This window comes from Bos mutus, chromosome 18 (genome assembly GCF_027580195.1).
Source record: "Bos mutus isolate GX-2022 chromosome 18, NWIPB_WYAK_1.1, whole genome shotgun sequence".
NCBI classification, from domain to species: Eukaryota; Metazoa; Chordata; class Mammalia; order Artiodactyla; family Bovidae; genus Bos; species Bos mutus.
The window spans coordinates 2,620,510-2,645,518 of NC_091634.1; the positions used below are offsets into that span (position 1 = coordinate 2,620,510).

A 25,009-nucleotide genomic window follows, 5' to 3' on the forward strand; every position below is an offset into this window, starting at 1 on the left:
CATGCACAAGGATATTTATGGCATCAATTTTGACAATTTTAAGGAAGTAAGAAATCTTGTGATCATTACATAAACTTACTCTTGTATCTCTGCATTCATACCTTTGGATAGTGCCCCAGCATGACTCTGATGAATATGTCCGATGGGACAATAGCAAGCTTGATGCAGAGGGAAGAAAGACTTGCTCACTGAAACATGTTCTACTCTGTTGGAGCTCTCCTAACACATTGTAATAGAGCCCAGGCTAGGCACAGGATGAGATACTATGTGAAAAGTCACCCCACCCATTCCAGGGATGATATTTCCAGATATGTGGAAAAAAGCCATCTAGATCATGTAGCCACCAGTCAGGACAGCCCACACTAGACAATTTAACTCTCAATCCACGTACTAGAGAATTAATAATTAATGTTTGCTGTCTTTAGATATTTTTAGGGAGGTAGATTTGCAATGCAGTCAAAGGTAACTAAAACCAATAGGAGTGTACATTAGTAGGTGATGGGTTAAATAAATCATGGGATGGATCTTCATAAACACTATAGACATAAAAAGAATGAAGAAGCTCGTGATTGGTACAGATACTAAGGAAAACAGTACACAGGTTCCTCAAAAAATGAAAAATAGGAGTACCATAAGATTTAGCAATTTGGGTATGTATCTGGAAAAAAATAAGAACTCTAACTTGAAAAGATATGTTGTTACAATCAGTGTTCAGGGCAGTGTTATTTACAACAGCCATGACATGGAAACAGTCTTAAGTGTTCATTGTCAGATGAATGGATAAAGAAATTCAACCATAAAAAGAAGGAAATCTTTCCATTTGCAACCATGAGGGATATTAAGTGAAATAAATCAAGCTAAGAAAGCTGAATATTCTATGATCTCTTTTATTTGTAGAAACCTCCCCCCAAAAACCCAAACTTATAAATAATAACAGACTGTGTGCCAGAAGCTGAAAGAAGGGTGGGAGGGCAGAAATGGTGAAGGTCGTCAAACGGTACAAACGTCGTTATAAGTCCAATAATAATAACAGGATTGAAAATCATTAGCTATGAGGGAAATGCAAGCTCAAGATCAGATATGACTACAAACCTAATAGAATGGGTAATGTAACATATCACAATACCAAGTGCTGGTAAGGATGAACAATTGAATCATGTGTTGCTAGCAGAATGACTAAAATACACTTAAAATACCAAATGCCAGAGAGGATGTGGAACAAGTGGATATCATACACTGCTGGTGAGAATGTAAAACGGTAAAGTCACTCTGGAAGCGAGTTTGGTAGTTTCTTTTAAAGCTAAACACAACTTTCTTTATGTCCCAATAATCATACACCTGAATATATATTACAGAGGAATGAAAATTTATGTCCATCCAAAACCCTGGATGCAGATGTATAGCACCTTTCTTTATAAAAGTTGAAACCAGGAAACAATACAAACTTATCTGAAGAGTGAATGGATAAACAAACTGGTACATCCAATAATGTATACTACTCAGTAATAAAAATAAAGCAATTCAACTCAAAAAAGTCTTAAGAGCAATTTCCTGAGGGACAAAAACAGATTACATGGCCCTTATTAATAAAAAATTATAAATTTGTATCAATAAATACAACATAATGTTTAAAATCCGGTTATAAAAATTAATTTCATAAATGACAAAATTATATTGATGGAAAACTGACACATAGTTGCCAGAGGTAGGTTTGGATAGAAGGAGTGACCTTAAGAAGGTAGCTTGAGGGTGTCTGTGTTGATTAAAGTTTTACATTCTGGAGATAGCAGTTACACAAAATCTATGAATGTAATAAAGCAGCTTAGAATTCCAAAAAAAACTATTTAAAAATTCATGTAAAAAATCTAGGGAAATCTAAATTCCAAAGGTTAAGAGTTAATGGTTACATAAAATGTTTTTACGGGGATAAGTTATATAAGGGATACGAGGGAATTTTCTGGACTACTTTTGCATTTTCTTATAAGTTAAAAATGATCTCAAGTTATCCATTTTATAAAAACAACTTTGAAGGTGGTTTTATAAAATATTTGGTTTTATTTATAAACTTAGTTAAGCAAGCTGCAAATGTGTGTACCTATTCCATTTCCTTTTTTAAACACTTGCAGTAACAATGATAAAAGCAAACAACTTTTATTTAAAACTATGGAATTACTGGAACTTCCCTGGTGGTTCAGTGGTTAAGACTTTGCCTTCCAATGCAGGGGGTGTGGGTTTGATACCTGATTTGGGAGCTAAGATCTCACATCCCTTGCAAAAAAACAAGCAATACTGTAGCAAATTCAACTAGAGTTGGGAGATGGTCCACATTTAAAAAAAAAACACACACAAAATTATGGAATTATTCACAAGGAAATCAGAAACAAGACTCAGGTGCATCATCTGATGTCTGATGAGGTTACATTTGTAACAAAAAGCACTCAAACATTTATTATTTTCATAAAAATTCATTCCTTTGTAAGCCCACTGATATTTAACTAAAGGTACTCTACCTTTAGCATGTTCCTAAAAGTTTTAATTTCTATGTGATTCCCTGACAAATGATGAAGCAGAATGCTTCACTGAAATCTTGCCATATATACTGTCCTCTTAAAAATATTTCTCCAGTGTGACCTCTGACACTCACTGAGGTCTTCTTTCTGGGTAAAGACATTCCCATGGTCATCGTATTTCTTTTTTCTTTTCTAAATCATACTTCTACAATGAGTTCACTGATGATCAACAACAATCCCTGATAATAAAGTCTATCTTCCCACTGATGACTTTTCTAGTCTCTGCATTCACAAAATTTGTCCAAGTGTATATGGAATATATACTTTTCAGACATGTAATGAAGCCAGAAAGTTTTTCCCAAGGCATCTCCACCCTGAACGTATCAAGGGCTTTTCCAACATGTTTTCACTAACAGAAAATGTGAGGTAGGATCATTAAGGCACTATTGCATTCACGATATTCACTGGATTTATCTCTGGGGCAAACCCTTTCATCTCCTCATGGTCCCCCATCTGATAACAACAGGTCATCCCATGACTACATTCTGCTCTGCTGGAAGCACTGATGCTTAAAGTCTTAGCTGTCACAGAAGGCATTTCCCCAATCATTGCATTAATGGGGCTTTGGTTCACTCATAAAAAATGATCTGGGACTCTGTTAAAAGCATTTCCAACTTGACTGGATCTACCCATTTCTCTGATGTGCATTTTCTTATGTTTCACAAGATTTGACAAGTGGGAGAAGGCTTTCTCACAATCACTGCACCCATATGGTCTCTCTCCTGTGTGAGTCCTTTGATGGACATTGAGTACTGACTTTGTGGTGAAGGCTTTTCCACATTCATCACACTCATAGGGTTTCTCTCCTATGTGAATTCTCTGATGGGTAATGAGACCATACTTGTGGGAATAGGATTTTCCACACTCAGTACATACAAAGGGAGTCTTTCCCGTGTGACACCTCTCATGTTGTATGAGGCATATCTTCTGACTGAAGGCTTTACCACACTCATTGCACTCATAGGGTTTCTCTCCTGTGTGAGTTCGTTGGTGTATAATGAGAGTGAGCTTTGTGGTGAAGCCTTTCCCGCATTCGTTACACCGGTAAGATTTCTCTCCCGTGTGAGTTCGCTGGTGTACCATGAGATTACTCTTCACAGTGAAGCCTTTCCCACATTCACCACATATGTAAGATTTCTCCCCTGTGTGAGATCGCAGGTGTACCGTGAGATTACTCTTCACAGCGAAATCTTTCCCACATTCACTGCACAAATATGGCCTCTCTCCAGTATGAGTTCGCTGGTGTACAGCAAGATAGCGCTTCATGGTGAAGCCTTTCCCACACTCACTGCATACATAGGGTTTCTCCCCCGTGTGGGTGCGCTGATGCACAGTGAGATTACTCTTCCCGGAGAAGCCTTTTCCACATTCACCACATACGTAAGGTTTCTCTCCACTATGAGTTTGCTGATGTGCAATCAGATAGCGCTTCATGGTGAAGCCTTTTCCACACTCACTGCATACATAGGCTTTCTCTCCTGTGCAGGTTTGGTGATGTACAGGGGAGCTGCTCTTCACAGTACAGCCTTTGCTGGGCTCACTGGTTAAGTGGGGTGTGTCTCGTGTTTGAGTTTTCTGATGTTTAGTTAATGTGACATTTCTGGAGAAGGATTTCTCACATGGATTACCCCCACTGGGTTTCTCTCCAGTATGAACACTCTCATGAGAAATAAGCTGAGATTTCCTGCTGCATGGCTTCTCACTTTCAACACAGGCTAGAGATTTCTCTATTTTGTGAGTCCTCTGATGCTTAAGGAATTGGAATTGAGCGCTAATGTGTTCTGTACTTTCAGGAAATATAATTCCAGAATACAACTGTCCACAATCACTATGTAGAAAGGATTTCTCATCTCCATTAAACTCCACAGGGTTCTTTATTCCATAGCTGCTCTTCTGGTTAATTAAACTTAAGCTTGATTCCAAAGCTTTTCTATGTAAGTTAAATATACGATCTTGAATTAGGGTGAAATGTGTTTTGCTCAGATGAACACTCTTTCTAAATGCATTCTGTTCACTGCACTGTTGCATGCTCTTCAGAAATCTTTGGTTTCGAGAGTGCTCTGGCAAATAACTGTCACCTTTCCGGATTCCTAAGAAAAAAGGAAATGATAAATTATTTCATGAGACTGGTATGGGATGAAAGGCTTAAAAAATGACATGGTGTGTGGGGGTGCTCTTTATTATCTACCATGTAATCCCAGTATAAAAGTATAAAGATGTATGAGGAAGTGAATGAATATCAGATCCAAAAAGAGACAAGGAATATATTTAAAGCTAAATACCCAGAAAGAGTTCTCATCTGGATAGATGAATATGGCGAACAGCTGTTGAGCATCAGTCACCCTCACAGCTGTGACTCCTTCTCTAGAAAAAACTGGAATATGACTTCCTTGGTCACTCCCATTGCTGATTCTAACTCACTCACCTGGACAAATTCTATTCCGCATTTCATTTTCTATTATGCATGGTTCTCTTCCATGTTCCAACTTGGAAAGCATATCTGGTTTGGTACCTTGATATCCTGATCATGAGAAATGATAAAAGACTTAGATGCAAGAACTGGGTTATGGTATGTCAAGATGGGAAAATACTGCATTTTATTTATTTAACATTTACTGGATTTTTAACTTTACTGGATTCCTATTAAGCATATCACATTTTATTGGATTCTACTTTTTTAATTGGAGTATAATTGCTTTACAATGTTGTGTTAGTTTCTGCAGTACAACGTGAAATCACCTATGTGGATACATATATACCCCCTTTCTCTTAAGCCTCCCTCTCCCCTTACCTCCACCTGTGCCGAATACTGCATTTTAGAAACAAAATTTCTTGTATGCAAAGCAAATGTTCTCTTTCAGGGTACAGGAGATTACACCTCTTTGGAGCCAGACAGGGAACAAAAACATCTAACTCTTTGGAAGACCACAGGGACTGCAAAGCTTTCATCAGGTGATGGAGAAAAGTCCAGTGACTCGACACTCATAAATGACACTGGGAGTCATCCTTACCCAGTGACACCAAATTGTTATAGTTCTCCAACATCACATCCCAGTATAGGTCTCTCTGAGCAGAATCCAGGAGCTGCCACTCCTCCCAGTTGAACTCCACAGCCACATCTTCCAGTGTCAGCAATTCCTGTAATAATAAAGTCCTGTATGATGTGAATTCCTTTCATCAATATGGAAGAAACATGAGAGAAGTTATTCTGATTTTCACCATACCTCCTGCATCAATATACTTTTCTCAAATACATTTCAGTTAAAAACAAAATCCTATCTTTCTATGTATACATTTTAGCACCTACCTATTTGCATAATATCCAAATGACATCAGGACAAATAAAACAGTCCTACATTACCATGAAACTTCACAGCCAATATAAGAATCAACTCTGAACAGACTCCACATCTGAAATTTACAAGATAATGTTTTTAATACATGTAAAAAATAGCAGAAACTATACAAGATACATCTGCAGCAAAGAAAAAAAATAAGTTGATTAGGAAGATTTGAAAACAAAAACAAAGAAAAAATATAGTAATGAATCAGTATCTCAACATCTAAAGGTGAAAATTTTCAAAACTGATTAAACTCTCCAAACCCCAGGCTCAGGAATCCCAACAAATTCCAAGCAGGAAATCTCTAGGTAGGGACATCAGACTAAAACTATAATACACAAATACAAAAGGGAACTATAAAAGCAACCAGACACAAAAGATAGATGACCTACAACAGAACTCAAAAAACATAGAATATTATCTTCAAAGTTCTGATTTTTGTGCCAAAAAGTCAGACATGAAGTCACTTGGTACCGAAACACAGGACTCCAGAGAGTCCTGGGCAGCATTCTCTCCTTCCAGCCACACTGTATGACAGTACTCAGGAGTACTGCTAACCAAGAAAGCTCACCTAAAGTCCAGTGTCCAGAATTTTTATTGAGGCTCCCTTATATATGTATGATTTACTGAATCACTGACCACATGGCTGAACCCCACAACCCTCTATTCACACAGCTGGTCTTTGGGGCTGGACAGCCCTCGCCTTGAATTGTCTTATTAGCACAAATCCTCTAGGGCCCACATGAGTCACCTCATACATAAACTATAAAGTGTGGTTGCAGTGGTCTGGGATGAAAAACAAGACACTCCTAACACACGGGTAATTCCAAGGCTTTAGAGATTACCTCCCAGAAATTAGGGACAAAAGTTAGTCAAATTCCTTACTACACACTAGGTATTCACACCCCTACGAGGTACCCTTCCCTTGAGCATGGGCTGAAATGCTTCTAAAAAACAAAATGCAGCAAAAATGCTGTGATACCAATTTTAATATATATATTTTTTTGGTCTGCGTATGTGGGATTTAGTTCCCTGACCAGGGCTTGAACCCATGCCCCCCTACAATGGAAGTGTGGAGTCTTAACCTCTGAACCACCAGGAAAATCAAGACATGCATTTTTAAATTAGGCTATATATATGATTTCCATCTTGCTATCAGAATCTGTCTGTTGATGACTTTGATGAAACAAGATGGCACGTTGGGAGGCCCATGTGAAAAGGAACTCATAGTGGTCTTACATGAGCAGACAGATAGAATCTAAGGCTCTCATTTGATTTCTGGAAATGAATTCTGCCAGTAACTATGTAAGTGAACTCAAAGTGTATCCATCCCCAGCTGAGTCTTGGATCATGGTCAAGGAGTACTGAGCTATTATCAGTGAAGCTTGCATATTTCACGCTGAATCTATTTCTCAAACTCAGAATCTCCACCACTGTTCACCAAAACATAGGTTGGATTATGTTATTTTCTCATTTCAAAGGTTAAATATTTCACTTCTATCAAACTCCAATGACTGTTTTATTGAGAAATAACTGACATATATCACCATATAAATTTAAGATGTAAAGCATGATGATATGATTTACATATATTGTGAAATCACTATCACAACAGGTTCAGTCAACATCTATCTTCTCGCGTAGATACAACAAAAAGAAAAGGAAAAAGCTTTTCTCCCTGTGATGAGAACTCAGGATTTGCTCTTAACCACTTTCCTATATATCATACAGCAGTGTTAGCTATAGCCATCATGTTGTTCATTACTTATCTTACAACTTGCTTTCTTGAGTATGATTATGAAACTCACGGAATTTTATATACCTATATAGGTAATGCTCTTCAGTAAATTGCATTCATCTTTCTTTTACATGCATGATTGGTACCAGGCCAGGGAGGAGCCCCTCAGAGTCAGCAATGTTGTTAGGAGTATCACTCCATATACTTAAGTGACATAAACCATTGAATCCCCCAGAGAAATGATCTGCTCTCTCCTCATAGTCAACACATATCATGGAGCTTTTCATGTTTTTCTGGTTGTGATGTCTGCTAAGATAATAAAAAGTGACAGCTGATGCAATCCACAGGCTCCACCACAGTCACACATTCTCTTCTAATACTAGTCATTTGATGTGATCCCTATGAACAATACATTCCTGATTCACTTTGTCCTGATTCTAAATTCAGAGTCCAAATTAATTTCTCCCCAGAACCCAATCATCCCCAATTAATACTTTGTTTAGTTGAGCTATTATTTTTTTCAGCTTACCACAAATCTATTAGACAATAAAGGAAAGATATAACAAAAAATCACCTGGGCCTTGATCATCTTCTGTGCTCAGGAAATAGTAACATGGATTCTGACTTCTGTCTCTTCTGCATTTACTGTGTCATTCTTAAAGACAGAAATCTTGGCATTCACTTAAAGATGTCCCCTGGAACGATGATATCCAACTCCAAGAACCTCCTCTTTCTTCCCTAATTCCTTGACTTGATCACTCTTTCTCCTGGAGAGCCTGGACCTGTGGGCCGAAAAGCAAACTGACTTTGAGTGTACATTTCCTCTTGGCCCAAACACTGTCACTGTGGATATGCACTTATCCTTAAAGGGACCTCAGTATTTCCAGCTGTTCCTTTATTTGCTACCTAGAGGCTTTCATACTCTGATACAATAAGACAAGGTTAGGAATGGGTGAAAGGTGTGGCTTTCTTATGGAAAGAGGAAGTGGCATGAATATTAAAGGGGAAGAGGGAAAGCATAGGCAGAGCATGATGCCTCAGAGCCTGATGAAAGCTCAGGGCAGATCAAGTTTATGGAAGAGAACACACGGAAGGTTCCAAGAATCTGGATACTCCATCTGTGAAATGCACGTGTACCCTTGCACCACTTCAAAAAGTTTTATATGCTCAGTGGGTACACACACCTCAGTTTCAAGAGGATACCATGAAGTTGATCTTTAAGGTTGTCTTACTTCTCTTTGTGTATTAAAAGGATTAACCTTGCCCAACAGAGGTTGAGCTTTGCCCTTAGTTCCTGGGAGGAAACCTCTAAGCCTTCAGAATGTCAGGCCTGATTAAGAATGGCTTTGTTTACCTGAGAGGCTAGGGCCATACAGTCTATGCTAATCATGTGGTGAATGCTTATGGTGTGAATTAGAATATACTATGCTAATTATGGTGAATGCTTATACTAATCTAGTTCAATGTTTACTTTAAAGCCATGGTAATAATTCCAGAAAAACATCTATTTCTGCTTTATTGACTATGCCAAAGCTTTTGACAATGTGGATCACAATAAACTGGAAAATTCTGAAAGAGATGGGAATACCAGACCACCTGACCTGCCTCTTAAGAAACCTGCACGCAGGTCAGGAAGCAACAGTTAGAACTGGACATGGAACAACAGACTGGTTCCAAATCCGGAAAGGAGTACATCAAGGCTGTATATTGTCACCCTGCTATTTAACTTCTTTGCAGCGTACATCATGAGAAATGCTGGGCTGGAGGAAGCACAAGCTAGAATCAAGATTGCCAGGAGAAATATCAGTAACCTCAGATATGCAGATGACACCAACCTTATGGTAGAAAGTGAAGAAGAACCAGAGCCTCTTGATGAAAGTGAAAGATGAGAGTGAAAAGTTGCCTTAAAGCTCAACATTCAGAAAACTAAGATCATGGCATCCAGTGCCATCACTTCATGGCAAATAGATGGGGCAACAGTGGAAACAGTGTCAGACTTTATTTTTCTGGGCTCCAAAATCACTGCAGATGGTGACTGCAGCCATGAAATTAAAAGACGCTTACTCCTTGGAAGGAAAATTATGACCAACCTAGACAGCATATTAAAAAGCAGAGACATTACTTTGCCAACAAAGGTCCGTCTAATCAAGGCTATGGTTTTACCAGTGGTCATGTATGGATGTGAGTTGGACTATAAGGAAAGCTGAGAGCAGAACTGATGCTTTTGAACTGTGGTGTTGGAGAAGACTCTTGAGAGTCCCTTGGACTGCAAGGAGGTCCAACAGTCCATCCTAAAGGAGATCAGCCCTGGATGTTCATTGGAAGGACGGATGCTGAAGCTGGAACTCCAATACTTTGGCCACCTGATGCAAAGAGCTGACTCATTGGAAAAGACCCTGATGCTGGGAAAGATCGAGGGCAGGAGGAGAAGGGGGCAACAGAGGATGAGATGGTTGGATGGCATCACCGACTCGATGGGCGTGGGTTTGGGTAGACTCCGGGAGTTGGTGATGGACAGGGAGGCCTGGCGTGCCACAGTTCATGGGGTTGCAAAGAGTCAGACACGACTGAGCGACTGAACTGAACTGAACTGAATGAATGCCAGGCTGGATGAACCACAAGCTGGAATCAAGATTACTAAGAGATATATCAACAACCTCAGATATGCAGATATCACTCTAATGGCAGAAAGGGAAGAGGAACTAAAAAGCCTCTTGATGAGGGTGAAAGAGAAGAGTGAAAAAGCTGGCTTGAAACTCAAAATTAAAAAAACTAAGATCATGGCACCCACTCCCATCGCTTTACTACAAATAGAAGGGGGAAAAGTGGAAGTGGTGACAGATTTTCTTTTCCTGGGCTCCAAAATCACTGCAGGTGCTGACTGCAGCCAGGAAATGATGTGAGAGTTAGCCTATATAAATTAAAGAATGCTGAGTGCCAAAGAACTGATACTTATGAATTGTGATGCTGGAAAAGACTGTTTTGAGAGTCCCTTGGACAGCAAGGAGATCAAACCAGTCAATCCTAAAGGAAATCGACCCTGAATATTTATTGGAAGGACTGTTGCTGAAGCTCCAATACTTTGGCCACCTGATGTGAAGAGCTGACTCATTGGAAAAGACCCTGATGCCAGGAAAGATTGAAGGCAAAAGGAGTAGGGGGTGACAGAGGATAAGATGTTTAGACAGCATCACCAACTCAATGGACATGAATGTGAGCAAACTCCAGGAGATACTGGAGGACAGAGGAATCTGGTGGGCTATAGCCCATGGGGTTGCAAAGAGTTGGACACTTCTTAGCCTCTGAATGATAACAACAACACAGTCAGATGATCTTCAACGAAGGTGCAAGATTAGAGCAATGAGGGAAAAGATGGTCTTTCCAACAAATATACTGAAACAACTGAATATCCAACTCCAGTTAAATAATAATAGATAATAAGTTTAAATGTAATCGCTAAAAATACAAACTACTTCCAGAAATTGAGAAATAAGCCACAGGCTTGGAGAAAACATTTGCAAGAGATATATCTGATAAAGGACTGCTATCCAAAATATACAAAGAACTCTTAAAAACTCAACAATAAGGAAACACAAATACAGGCAAAAGACCTGAACTGACACCTTACCAAAGAAGATACACAGATAGCAAATAAGCAAATGAAAATGTGTAATTGGGAAACTACATCATATGTAATTAGGAAATAACAAATTAAAGAACAATGAGATACCATTACCTACCTATTGGAACAACCAAAATTCAAAATAATGACTACACCAAATGCTGAAGAGTACATGAAGCAACAGATTTATTGCTTATGGGAAGGCAAAATGTTACAGCCACTCTGGTAGACAGTTTGGCAGTTTCCTACAAAACTGTATATATACTCTGAAAATGTATGTCTGGACAGAAACCTGATCTTAGGTATATATCGCAAACTTATCCATCCAATGAGTGAACATTATTCAGCACTAAGAAGAAATCAGCTATCAAACCATGAAAAAACAAGGAGCCTAAAATACCTATTATTAAGTGAAAGAAGCCAATGTAAAAAGGCTATTCACTATACAATTCCAACTACTGTAAATGACATTCTGGAAAAGGCAAAGCTAAGGAGACAGTAAAAAGATCAGTAGTTGCCAAGAGTTGGAGGGAAGGTAGGATGAACAAGCAGAATCCAGAGGGCTTTTTTAGAGCAGTACAACTATTCTGTATAACACTAAAGGGTGGACACATGTCGTTTTACATTTGCCAAGACACAAACACATATAACACCAAGAATGAACCCTAATGCGAGTTATTTATTTTGAGTGATAATGAGTCAGTACATAAACTGACTGTAACAAATTCACCACTCTGTGCCGGGAGCCGGCATATTGCATATTGAGTGCATATTGCATATTGAGTGCAGCACTTTCCACAGCATCATCTTTCAGGATCTGGAATAGCTCAACTGGAATTCTGTCACTGCCGGGAGCCAGCGTGAGGAGCTCCACCCATGACAAAGGTCATGAGGAAGGCGGCTCGGCATACGCAAAGGTGGGATCGAGCCTCAGGAGTCCCCCTGGAAATTCTCGAGCATCTACCCCCAAAACCAGAGTCTGCCTACTTTCTGCTTTGTGCTTTCACCTACACCTCTGACTTTACGGGGGGCTGTCCCCCACTACCTCTCTCTGAAAAAAGAGTTAGCTTACAGCTCCAGTTAATAATTCCTGGGTGTGACAGTGTTTAACCTACTAACTCCTTTGGAAATCCTCTAGCCTGCCTGAATAGGTTTTTCCAGCCACATGTGATTGTTCAGAGCCTCCCAACTGTGAGAGGCAGGAGATGTTCTAAACTGTCTAAACACAGATTCCTTTGAGTAGTTAAAAGATTGATTAGAAATTCCACTGTGTCCTTGGCAGTGTATTGATTGATATAATGGGTGTATAGAAATGTAAATAGTGGCCTCAATGTTTGTAACCTTGGACCCTTGAGTTAATTCTTTTCTTGATTGAGCCCACCTCACCTTTGCCCTATAGGAATGCAGCTTTGTCCAATGCTTTTTCGGAGGCTGGTGCCTGACTTTGGAATAATCACCTTCGGAGAAAGAGAAGTTTCTTAAAATGTTAACAGGCCTCTGGCCAGAAGATGATGTAATTCACCTGAACTTTTGCATATGATAAGTTTGAAAGCCTGGCTACGATTAGGACCAGGAACTGCTGTCCCTGCATGACTCCACCCCTTCCCCCATTATCCTCTATGCACAACTTAAGGTATAAAAACTACTTTGGAAAATAAAGTGCGGGCCTTGTTCACGGAAACTTGGTCTCCCCGTGTCGCTCTCTCTCCCACATTCTGGCTGAGTCTCCATCTGGAGCACGGAACCCGCCATGCTTGCTAATTATGCCTGGGCTTCTAAGATCCGACCCGGGAGGCCTCACTGTCTCCTCTCCTTCGGGAGAACGGAAGGATGCCTGCGGCCTACGTAAGTGGTGCAAATTTCTTGTCTTGAAGTTTTATTGGTCTCCCGCGTAAACCAAGCTACTCAGCCTCTTTTCTCCACTGAATTTCCTCACTGAGCTATCCTCATTCTATTACTCTTTATATCTTTGATAAATATTTAAGTAAATAGGTCGCCTATGCCGTCTCTCCTTCGAATACCCTGGATCAGCCGGGGCTGGACCCCGGCAACTCTGAGGCAGGATGCTGACAATGGGGAAGGTTGCATATGTTGGGGCACAGAGGTATGGTATTCATAGCTTATGGTGAACGATGTCAGATTCATGATCTCTGAAGATTTAGCTTCAGGATCAGGGACCAGGCTTGATCACTCAAGAGCTTTTGTGTAGCAGTTTTATTCAAGTCTGAAAAGGGAGAGACATAGACACCCGAAGGGGGATGCAGAGTGCCCCCTAGCTAGTCTTATTAAGGCCTTATATACTTTCACCAGACCCACTCCCACAACATACATCTTACATTAACAAGATTAGAACAATAGAAAGATCTCACCAGACCTACTCCCACAACATACATCTTAAGATAACAAGATTAGTCAGAAGGTTCTTTTAAGGAGAAACATACCCTCAAGATACATTGTTATATTGACTAAGACAAAGCAATGTAGAAAATAACATTTGTCCTTTACTCCTTGAGAGCTCCAGACCCCTTTCTCCTCCTCAGGGTCAGTGGGTGTGTGTGTGGGGGAACCCTGGACTTCTTATCAACCTGCCTAGGAATTGACTCTCTCAGTATCCCTACTGCACTTCCCACTCAATGTTACTGTGAATCTAAAACTGCTCTTAAAATATAAAGTCATATCCTTATCTATTTATATCTATATACACACAGTTTTCAGAAAATACATGAGGAATTTCTCGTGACCTTGGGTTAGGCAGAGAAGTCTTACACAACACCGTATCAGCAAACCATAAAAGAAGACAACTGATAAACTGGACTTGTATTACCTTTTGCACATCAAAAGACACTATAAAGCTAAAGGAAAAGGTAGGCTACAAGTTGAGAAAGAAAATTTGCAAACCATTTATCTGATAAAGGACTTCTATGCACAATAGCCAAACAACTCAAAAAACTCAGTTTGTTAACCAAACAACCCATTTTTAGAAAAGGGGAAAGACTTGGATAGTTTCCTTGAAAGAAGGAAACTACACAACTAAGGAAACTATAAGCAAAGTGAAAAGACAGCCTTCAGAATGGGAGAAAAAATAGCAAATGAAGCAACTGACAAAGAATCCCAAAAATATACAAACAGCTCATGCAGCTCAATACTAGAAAAATAAATGACCCAATCAAAAAACAGGTCAAAGAACTAAACAGACATTTCTCCAAAGAAGACATACAGATGGCTAACAAACACTTGGAAAGATGCTCAACATCACTCATTACCAGAGAAATGCAAATCAAAACCACAATGAAGTACCATCTCACACCAGTCAGAATGGCTGCTATCAAAAAGTCTACAAACAATAAATGCTGGAGAGGGTGTGGAGAAAAGGGAACCCTCTTACACTATTGGTGGGAATGCAAACTAGTACAGCCACTATGGAGAACAGTGTGCAGATTCCTTAAAAAACTGGAAATAGAACTGCCTTATGACCCAGCAATCCCACTGCTGGGCATACACACCAAGGAAACCAGAACTGAAAGAGACAAGTGTACCCCAATGTTCATCGCAGCACTGTTTACAATAGGCAGGACATGGAAGCAACCTAGATGTCCATCAGCAGACAAGTGGATAAGAAAGCTGTGGTACATACAAACACATAATGGAATATTACTCAGCTATTAAAAAGAACGCATTTGAATCAGTTCTAATGAGGTGGATGAAACTGGAGCCTATTATACAGAGCAAAGTCAGTCAGAAAGAAAAACACCAATACAGTATACTAACACATATATATGAAATTTAGAAAGATGGTAATGATGACCCTATATGCGAAACAGCAAAAGAGATACAGATATAAAGAACAGACTTTTGGACTCTGTGGGAGAAGGCGAGGGTGGGATATTTGAGAGAATAGCATTGAAACATGTATATTACCATACGTGAAATAGATCACCAGTTCAAGTTTGATGCATGAAATAGGGCGCTCAGGGCCGGTGCACTGGGACAACCCAGACATGGGATGGGGAGGGAGGTGGGTTCAGGATGGGGGACACATGTACACCCATGGCTGATTCCTATCAATGTATGGCAAAACCCACCACAACATTGTAATTAGCCTCCAATTAAAATAAATAATTTAAAAAAAAAAACATTTCAGATAAAAATGCTCAAAAGAATAGGAATAGGCAGATACTTAACATGAAAAAATAATACATTTGAATCAGACATTCCCATTGAAGTCAGGAACAAGACCAGATGCCCACTGTCAGTACTGTTACTGAGCATTATACTGGAGTTCATTTAATTCAAATATTTAGTGGGCATATACTCTGTGACAAGCACTATTTCATTTTCTTCTTTGTAACAAAGCAGATAACAAAGTAACAAAAGTCTCTGAATTTATGGGATTGATATTCTGGGACCCATAGACTATGTTAGATAAAAAAGAAATAGTTGGGGTATAATAAATATTGCTATTGGTAGATGATATAATTGTATATATGGAAAACCTAAGAAAATCAACTGAGTAACTACTAATCAGTTCAATTCAGTCACTCAGTCGTTTCTGACTCTTTGTGACCCCATGAATCGCAGCATGCCAGGCCTCCCTGTCCATCACCAACTCCCAGAGTTCACTCAAACTCATGTCCATCGAGTCGGTGATGCCATCCAGCCATCTCATCCTCTGTCGTCCCCTTCTCCTCCTGCCCCCAATGCCTGCCAGCATCAGATCTTTTCCAATGAGTCAAATCTTCCCATTAGGTGGCCAAAGTAAAAGTACTGGAGTTTCAGCTTTAGCATCATTCCTTCTAAGAACACCCAGGGCTGATCTTTAGAATGGACTGGTTGGATCCCCTTGCAGTCCAAGGGACTCTCAAGAGTCTTCTCCAACATCACAGTTCAAAAGCATCAATTACTTCAGCGCTCAGCTTTCTTCACAGTCCAACTTTCACATCCATACATGACTACAGGAAAAACCATAGCCTTGACTAGACGGACCTTTGTTGGAAAAGTAATGTCTCTGCTTTTGAATATGCTATCTAGGTTGGTCATAACTTTTCTTCCAAGGAGTAAGCATCTTTTAATTTCATGGCTGCAGTCACCATTTGCAGTGATTTTATAATTTGGTAAGGCATTGGAATTAAAAACTTAATATGCAGAAATCATTAGATGTTGTTATGTATATGATCTGAATCATTAAGAGTGGAAAGTAGATAATATGTCACTTAAAAATATCTAACACTAACCAATACTAAGTAATAAATGTGGAAAAATAGGAACAAAACTTTAGAATACATACTAATGAAGAACACAAAAGAAGATTTGGCCAAATGGAAAAATTAAATCATTTTCCTGGATGCAAAAAAAAAGGGAAAAGACTTGGATATTACACTAAAGAAGACCTATGAATGTCTATAAACACATGAAAAGATGATCAACGTTACTTGTCACTAGGGAAACTAAGACGGTGAAATTTACTACATGCCAACTAGAAAGATGATAATAGAAAGACTAATAATTGTAAATGCTGATGAGAATGAGGAGAAATTAGAACTCATACAATAATGGTAAACTGGTATAGGCACGTTTGAAACTCTGTAAAACACATACTTAGGAACCAGTCATTCCACTCAGAGGAATCTAATAGAAATGAAAACATTTCCAACTTGTACCTGAATGTATGTAGCAACATTATTCATCATGGTCTCAAACGGAAAATAATTCCAATAACTGATTTTACATATGAAATGCATTATATACATTCAATAGATCATTCATGAATAGAATTGAAGAGAATATTTCCCAACTCATTATATGAGGCCATTTAGTTTTTAAAAATGCAATTCCATCTAGTCATAATTTCAGAAGTTTTTCTGTAGAAACTGACAGCCTGATCTTTAAATACAAATAGCAGTGTAAAAGGTCTAGAACAGAAAAAAAAAAAAAAAAAACCTGTGAAAAAGAACAAAGTTGGTGGGTTGACACTACCTGACTTCAAGAATTTATATCAAGCTACAGTAATCATGGAAAAAGCAAGAGAGTTCCAGAAAAACATCTCTTTCTGCTTTATTGACTATGCCAAAGCCTTTGACTGTGTGGGTCACAATAAACTGTGGAAAATTCTGAAAGAGATGGGAATACCAGACCACCTGATCTTCCTCTTGAGAAATCTGTATGCAAGTCAGGAAGCAACAGTTAGAACTGGACATGGAACAACAGACTGGTTCCAAACAGGAAAAGGAGTACCTCAAGGCTGTATACTGTCACCCTGCTTATTTAACTTATATGCACGGTACATCATGAGAAATGCTCGACTGGAAGAAACACAAGCTGGAATCAAGATAGCTGGGAGAAATATCAATAACCTCAGATATGCAGATGACACCACCCTTATGGCAGAAAGTGAAAAGGAACTAAAAAGCCTCTTGATGAAAGTGAAAGTGGAGAGTGCAAAAGTTGGCTTAAAGCTCAACATTCAGAAAACGAAGATCATGGCATCCGGTCCCATCACTTCATGGGAAATAAATGGGGAAACAGTGTCAGACTTTATTTTTTGGGGCTCCAAAATCACTGCAGATGGTGACCGGAGCCATGAAATTAAAAGACGCTTACTCCTTGGAAGGAAAGTTATGACCAACCTAGATAGCATATTCAAAAGCAGAGACATTATTTTGCCAACAAAGGTTCATCTAGTCAAGGCTATGGTTTTTCCTGTGGTCATGTATGGATGTGAAAGTTGGACTGTGAAGAAGGCTGAGCGCTGAAGTAATTGATGCTTTTGAACTGTGGTGTTGGAGAAGACTCTTGAGAGTCCCTAGGACTGCAAGGAGATCCAACCAGTCCATTCTGAAGGAGATCAGCCCTGGGATTTCTTTGGAAGGAATGATGCTAAAGCTGAAACTCCAGTACTTTGGCCACCTCATGTGAAGAGTTGACTCATTGGAAAAGACTCTGATGCTGGGAGGGATTGGGGGCAGGAGGAGAAGGGGACGACAGAGGATGAGATGGCTGGATGGCATCACCGACTCGATGGACGTGAGTCTGGGTGAACTCTGGGAGTTGGTGATGGACAGGGAGGCCTGGCGTGCTGCGATTCATGGGGTCACAAAGAGTCGGACATGACTGAGCGACTGAACTGAACTGAACAGTAATCAAGACAGGGTGATATCCATGTCAATGTAGACAAATGAGTGGAGCAGAATAGAGTTCAGAAAAGACCTACATATATATGGCAACTGACATTTTTAAAAAGGAGCAAAGACAATAGAGTGGAGAAAAGCCTTTTCAACAAATGTTTTCTGGAACAAACATACATTTATATCAAAAAGAAAGGAATTTGGATCCATATGAGAGTCAATTCCTAGGTAGGTTGATAAGAAGTCTGGGGTCCCAGAGGAAGAGACAGGGGTCTGGAGTTGTGAAGGAGGAGAAAAGGACAAAGGCTTTTTTTCTATATTGCTTTGTCTTAGTCAACATAACAATGTATCCTGCTTGAGGACATGTTTCTCCTTCTTGAGAATCTTCTGACTAATCCTGTCATCTTAAAATGTATATGATGGCAGAGTCTGGTAAGACTTTTCTATTGTTAGTTCTAATCCCATTATCTTAACATGGAAATTGTGGGAGTGGGTCTGATAAGATCTTTACAATCTTGAGACATTCTTTTGATTTACTATAATAACCAATTGAAAAAAGTATGTAACTCTCTTGCCAAGACTAGCAAGGGGGGCACTCTCCGCCCCCTTCTGATATCTATGTCAGAGGCTTTCTCTGTCCTCTTGCTTTAATAAAACTCTGCTACACAAAAACTCTTGAGTGATCAAGCCTGGTCTCTGGTCCCAAAGCTAAATCTTCTTTTCTGGAGATCACAAATCTGACATCGTTCACCGTAAGTTATCACATACATTACACCAGATACATAACTCAAAATGTATAATAAGCCTAATGGAATAATAGGTTCATATTTCATAATGAAATAACAGTAAACCTAAATGAACATGCCCAAAAAACTCCAAAACTTCTAGAAGAAAAAAACTGGTGAAAATCCTCTGAATTTGTAGTTAGGTGTAGCTGTACCTAGATTCTTAGGTACAACATCAAAAGAATAAGTCCTTAAAAAAAGTTTAGACACTGGACTACATAAAAACTAAATCCTTCTGCTGTTCAAAACATATTGTTAAAGAGAATATTGAAAGTCAAGTCAAAGACCAGGAGAAAATCTTTGAAAAGCAAGTAACTGGTAAAGGAAGAATCTGTATTCAGAATATACAGAGAATTCTCAAAAATCAATAAGAAAACACAAGAAAATTGCAAAAGACTTGAACAGATACTCCAAGGAAGATATATGGATGGCCACTAAGCACATGAAACAATGCTCAGGATTATTAGCCATCACTAGCTAAATAAACTTTAAAACCACAAGTTACTGTTCCATACCTATTAGAATTAAAAAGAAAAACTATACAAAATGTGGAGACACCCAACAGCCACCCATCTGTTTCTCCTGGATATAAAGTACAGCCATTTCAGAGAACACTTTAGCAGTTTCTTGAAAAGTTAGATATACACCTACCACAGGATTTAGCCATTCAACCCCTGGGAATTTACTCAGGAGAAAGACAAACATATTATATAGACTTGAACATGAGTGTTCACAGAAGCTTTATCTGTAATAGCTAAAAACTGGAAACACAACTAGCCACCAACAGGTGAATTAATGAATGAACTAATCATTCCTTTCCACAATGGAATACAAACCAACAAAAAGGAACTGTGGATACACATAAGGATGAATTTCAAAATATTCAAGAAAATTAGAGATATCAAGGGAACATTTCATGCAAAGACAGGCTCAATAAAGGACAGAAATGGTATGGACCTAACAGAAGCAGAAGATATTAAGAAGAGCTGGCAAAAATACACAGAACTATACAAAAAAGATCTTCACGACCCAGATAATCACGATGGTGTGATCATTCACCTAGAGCCAGACATCCTGAAATGCGAAGTCGAGTGGGCCTTAGGAAGCTAGTGGAGGTGATGGAATTCCAGTTGAGCTATTTCAAATCCTAAAAGATATTGCTGTGAAAGTGCTGCACTCAATATGTCAGAAAATTTGGAAAACTCAGCAGTGGCCACAGGATTGGAAAAGATCAGTTTTCATTCCAATCCCAAAGAAAGGCAATGCCAAAGAATGCTCAAACTACCACACAATTGCACTCATCTCACACGCTAGTAAAGTGATGCTTAAAATTTTCCAAGCCAGGCATCAGCAATACATGAACCATGAACTTCCAGATGTTCAAGCTAGTTTTAGAAAAGGCAGAGGAACCAGAGATCAAATTCCCAACATCCGTGGGATCACTGAAACAGCAAGAGAGTTCCAGAAAAATATCCATTTCTGCTTTATTGACTATGCCAAAGCTTTTGACTGCGTGGATCACAATAAACTGTGGAAAATTCTAAAAGAAATGGGAATACCAGACCACCTGACCTGCCTCTTGAGAAACCTATATGCAGGTCAGGAAGCAACAGTTAGAACTGGACATGGCCAGGTTCGATGCATGATATAGGATGCTTGGGGCTGGTGCACTGGGATGACCCAGAGGGATGGTGTGGGGAGGGAGGTGGGAGGGGGTCAGGATGGGGAACACGTGTACATGCGCGGCGGATTCATGTTGATGTATGGCAAAACCAATACAATATTGTAAAGTAATTAACCTTCAATTTAAATTTATATTAAAAAAAAAAAAAAACTGGACATGGAACAACGGACTGGTTCCAAATAAGAAAAGGAGTACGTCAAGGTTGTATATTGTCACTCTGCTTATAACTTATATGCAAAGTACATCATGAGAAACGCTGGGCTGGAAGATGCACAAGCTGGAATCAAGATTGCCGGGAGAAGTATCAATAACCTCAGATATGCAGATGACACCACCCTTATGGCAGAAAGTGAAGAGGAACTCAAAAGCCTCTTGATGAAAGTGAAAGAGGAGAGTGAAAAAGTTGGCTTAAAGCTCAACATTCAGAAAACTAAGATCATGGCATCCAGTCCCATAACTTCATGGCAAATAAATGGGGAAACAGTGGTTAACTTTATTTGGGGGGGGGGGCTCCAAAATCACTGCAGATGGTGACTGCAGCAATGAAATTAAAAGATGTTTACTCCTTGGAAGAAAAGTTATGACCAACCTAGACAGCATATTAAAAGAGACATTACTTTGCCAACAAAGGTCCGTCTAGTCAAGGCTATGGTGTTTCCAGTAGTCATGCATGGATGTGAGTTGGACTATAAAGAAAGCTGAGCACCAAAGAATTGATGCTTTTGAACTGTGGTGTTGGAGAAGACTCTTGAGAGTCCCTTGGACTGCAAGGAGATCCAACCTGTTCATCCTAGAGGAAATCAGTCCTGAATATTCATTGGAAGGACTGATACTAAAACTGAAACTCCAATGCTTTGGCCACCTGATGTGAAGAACTGAATCATTGGGAAAAACTCTGATGCTGGGAAAGATTGAAGGCAGGAGAAGAAGGGGACGACAGAGGATGAGATGGTTGGATGGCATCACCGGCTCAATGGACATGAGTCTGAGTAAACTCCGGGAGTTGGTGATGGACAGGAAGGCCTGGCATGCTGCAGTCCATGGGGTCACAAAGAGTCGGACTCAACTGAGCGACTGAACTGAACTGAATGCTGATGAAACAAGTTAGTATGAAAATGAATGTACACTGTATGATTCAATTTACATAAACTTTTTAAAAATATAAAGTAACCTATTGTAATGTAGAATAGATTGGTGGTTGAATAGATCAGTGGTTGCTTGGGGAGGTGTGCGGAATATGACAGGCAGAGATTAAAAGGAACACAATGAAACTTCTCAAGAAGACAGGTTATGTTCACTGTCTTCATGGTGTTGACACTTTCATAAGTATATGGGAGTGGAAATTTGAGTGCACAGAGGATCAAGGAAAATTTCTGGGGTGAGAAACGTTTTAAAATTGAACTGTGTAACTCTAGAAATTCAAAGTACTGAAGTGTATATTTGTACTTAGTGACTTTTCAGCAAATAAAACTACAATTAAAAAAAGACTTCCTTTTCTACAGTAAAAAAAAACCAAACCAACCAAAGAAAGAACCCATCAACTGAAATTTCCAAAAAAGGTCAAGGAAAAGAGTTCACCAAGAAATAAAAGTAGCCAGAAATCTCGGGGAGAGAAAAAAAAGGCGCCATAAATTTTTAAGTGAAGTGGTAGAATCAGAAAGTAATCAGAAAGTCAAAATGGATTAATGAAATTATAATCGAATACTTTTGAATACTGTATGTCAACACTACCTCCATTAATGAATACATTTGATTCCACACACCATGCCAGTGGTTCACCAACCTGAGTTGATACTACTGGAACTATTTTTAAAAAGTATAAATATCTCAGATGTAAATATGTTGAGAACAGAGAAATTAAGTGATACAGTCACCTATCATGCTTACACAGATAATCCAAAATGTTAAAAAAAAAATCTCCTTTGATATAAAACCGCCTATTAAAAAAATTCGCACTGCAGAACAGAATATAGGGTAAGGGAGAAGCTTTTACTTGAGTAAGAATGACCCTAAGCGGAAATATCCAAAAGTATAATAAACCTGGAGGCAAGAGGAATGGAAACTATATTAGATTACATTAAAAACAGTAAATTTATAACTACATCAACCACACTGAAATTGGTGAGGACGGTGAGAACAGTGGTGATGCGGGGAGCCAAAGTTTTTAGTAGGGTCCTTGAGGACAGACTACAAGGAGAGAATTGTACTCGGATTAACTGGGGAAATGCAGTCTTCAAGTCTGTTTACGGCATTTGACCCTGAGCCTACGGATTCTCCAGGGACCCCGGGCCTCCTCAAATACTGAAAGCCCCCACCAGGCCATCTAAATGCCAGATTAAACTCCAAACATGACCAGGAAACCAAGCGACAGCCCCTAACCCAGGTGTCTCTAACAAAGTCGCAGGTTAACCAGGACGAGACATCGCGTTCACCGATACAAACTTTCATCACAGTTCGCAATCACGGAGCCCCACAAGCAAAGCGATCCAAACCCTGACTGAGTCGGACCTTCGGTCAATGATTTCTTCAGACTCTGAATCACAGATTGCCAAAGGCCTCATCATTAACTCCGAGAAGTCTCTGAGGCCGAATCTAAATAAAATCCCAATTACGGTCCTTCACACATGCTCCGGTTTCACAGACCCCACAGGCCGTGAATACAAGCCCAGAACCCGACTCACCTGATCCCAAACCCGTCCAGACACCACTGGCAGCAACAGAATGCTGGAGCCCACTTTCTCTACCGACGCTTTCACAGTCCCTCGGGACGCCTACCTGCTGGTTCAGGTTATCAGCCGACGACCTTGGAGCGCTGCCGGGATTTCCGGATTCCGTCAGCAGACTCCGCTTTATGACGTAACATGGCCCCACCCACCTCGGCGTTTTTGACGAGACAGGCCGTGGGAAGAAATTGAAATCATTCCTGGCACCCTAAATGCTTTTACCTCCTGGTTGCAAGGAATAACCAACCATTCTGTACTAACTGCGTTAAGATTTCAGAGGTCAATGTCGTTCCAAGGCCAACGTGGCGAGTTCAGCCGCCTGAGGAAAAAAAACTTTAGAGCTGGAGTCCGACGGGCGCGGCCATCTTAGAAGGCAGGTGTCCGTACGACGGAAAGGGCTCAGGCGCCCGGTGACTTGGGAAGATTAAAGATAGAAGCCGATACCTTTCTGGAGAGGCAGCGGCCACTGAGTTGACAAAAGTAGTGGTCACTTATAATCTTAGGTTTGTGGAGACAGCAGTTAAATGTGGGGTGGGTAAAGGCTTATGTAGTTTATTAGAATTAACAGCTTTTGTAGAGGTGTGCATGCAGAGTCACTTCAGTCGTGTCCGACTCTTTGCGATCCCATGGGCTGTAGCCCGCCAGGTTCTTTTGTCCATGGGATTCTCCAAGCAAGAATACAGGAGTGGCTTCCCATGCCCTTCTGCGGGGGACTGTCCAGACCCAGGGATCGAACCTTGGGCATCTGCATTTCAAGCAGATTGTTTACCTCTAGTTCAGTCGCTCAGTTGTGTCCGCCTCTTTGCCACCGGCTAAACCAGGGGTAATAGCTAAAGGTACATCTCGATTAAAAAAAAAAAAAAAAAAAGCTAATGGACACATAACGACATCTAGTGGGTAAGGGGATGAGGTGAAAATGTGTGAACTACGTGTTTTAAAAAGTAAATGGTGACAGTGGGGCATTTGAGAATGTAAAATTATAAGATAATGCAATTATCATACTTGGCATAGTTCACAAATGAAAAAAAACAATGCTTTAAAATGTTATTTTTATGTAGGCATGGGAAGTTTAATTCTAGAGGGTTTAAAGATTTTTAGAAGGCAACCTAGATCCAATTTAAATTTTTCATTCTTTGACCAAGCAATTCTAATTCCAACAATTTATTTGGTAAAAAGTTTTACTAACCACAGAGGCTTTTGTAGTAAACAAAGGAAAAGCCTAAGTGTACTGTAAAGATGCTTTGGTAAATTATGGGCTATCCACTCAGTATAACAGTATATAACATTTAAAGATTGTTAGTATAAATAAGGAAAATGGTTTTTCCAGTAGTCATGTATGGATATGAGAGTTGGACTATAAAGAAAGCTGAGCACCAAAGAATTGATGCTTTTGAACTGTGGCGTTGCAGAAGACTCTCGAGAGTC

General features: G+C 39.6%; 1 protein-coding gene across 1 annotated transcript; it reads right to left on the bottom strand.

Annotated features, from left to right (window-relative positions):
• Window positions 1–871: 871 nt before the first annotated feature.
• On the bottom strand, window positions 872–23,700 carry ZNF614 (zinc finger protein 614). Its single transcript, XM_005905078.3, has 5 exons — window positions 23,543–23,700; window positions 8,224–8,431; window positions 5,582–5,708; window positions 4,996–5,091; window positions 872–4,660 (listed from the first exon to the last, which is right to left on the bottom strand). Exons 2-5 carry the CDS (start codon window positions 8,236–8,238, stop codon window positions 3,144–3,146), a joined length of 1,755 nt encoding a protein of 584 aa, XP_005905140.3. The 5' UTR covers window positions 8,239–8,431; window positions 23,543–23,700; the 3' UTR covers window positions 872–3,143.
• Window positions 23,701–25,009: the final 1,309 nt, after the last annotated feature.

What these genes read in the sequence shown, in the direction of transcription:
- ZNF614 (XM_005905078.3), bottom strand. An exon ending in TAACAATTTGGTGTCACTGG is followed by an intron (nt 5,092 to 5,581) that starts GTAAGGATGACT and finishes TCTCATGATCAG; the next exon opens with GATATCAAGGTACCAAACCA. An exon ending in GCGGAATAGAATTTGTCCAG is followed by an intron (nt 4,661 to 4,995) that starts GTGAGTGAGTTA and finishes CTTTTTTCTTAG; the next exon opens with GAATCCGGAAAGGTGACAGT.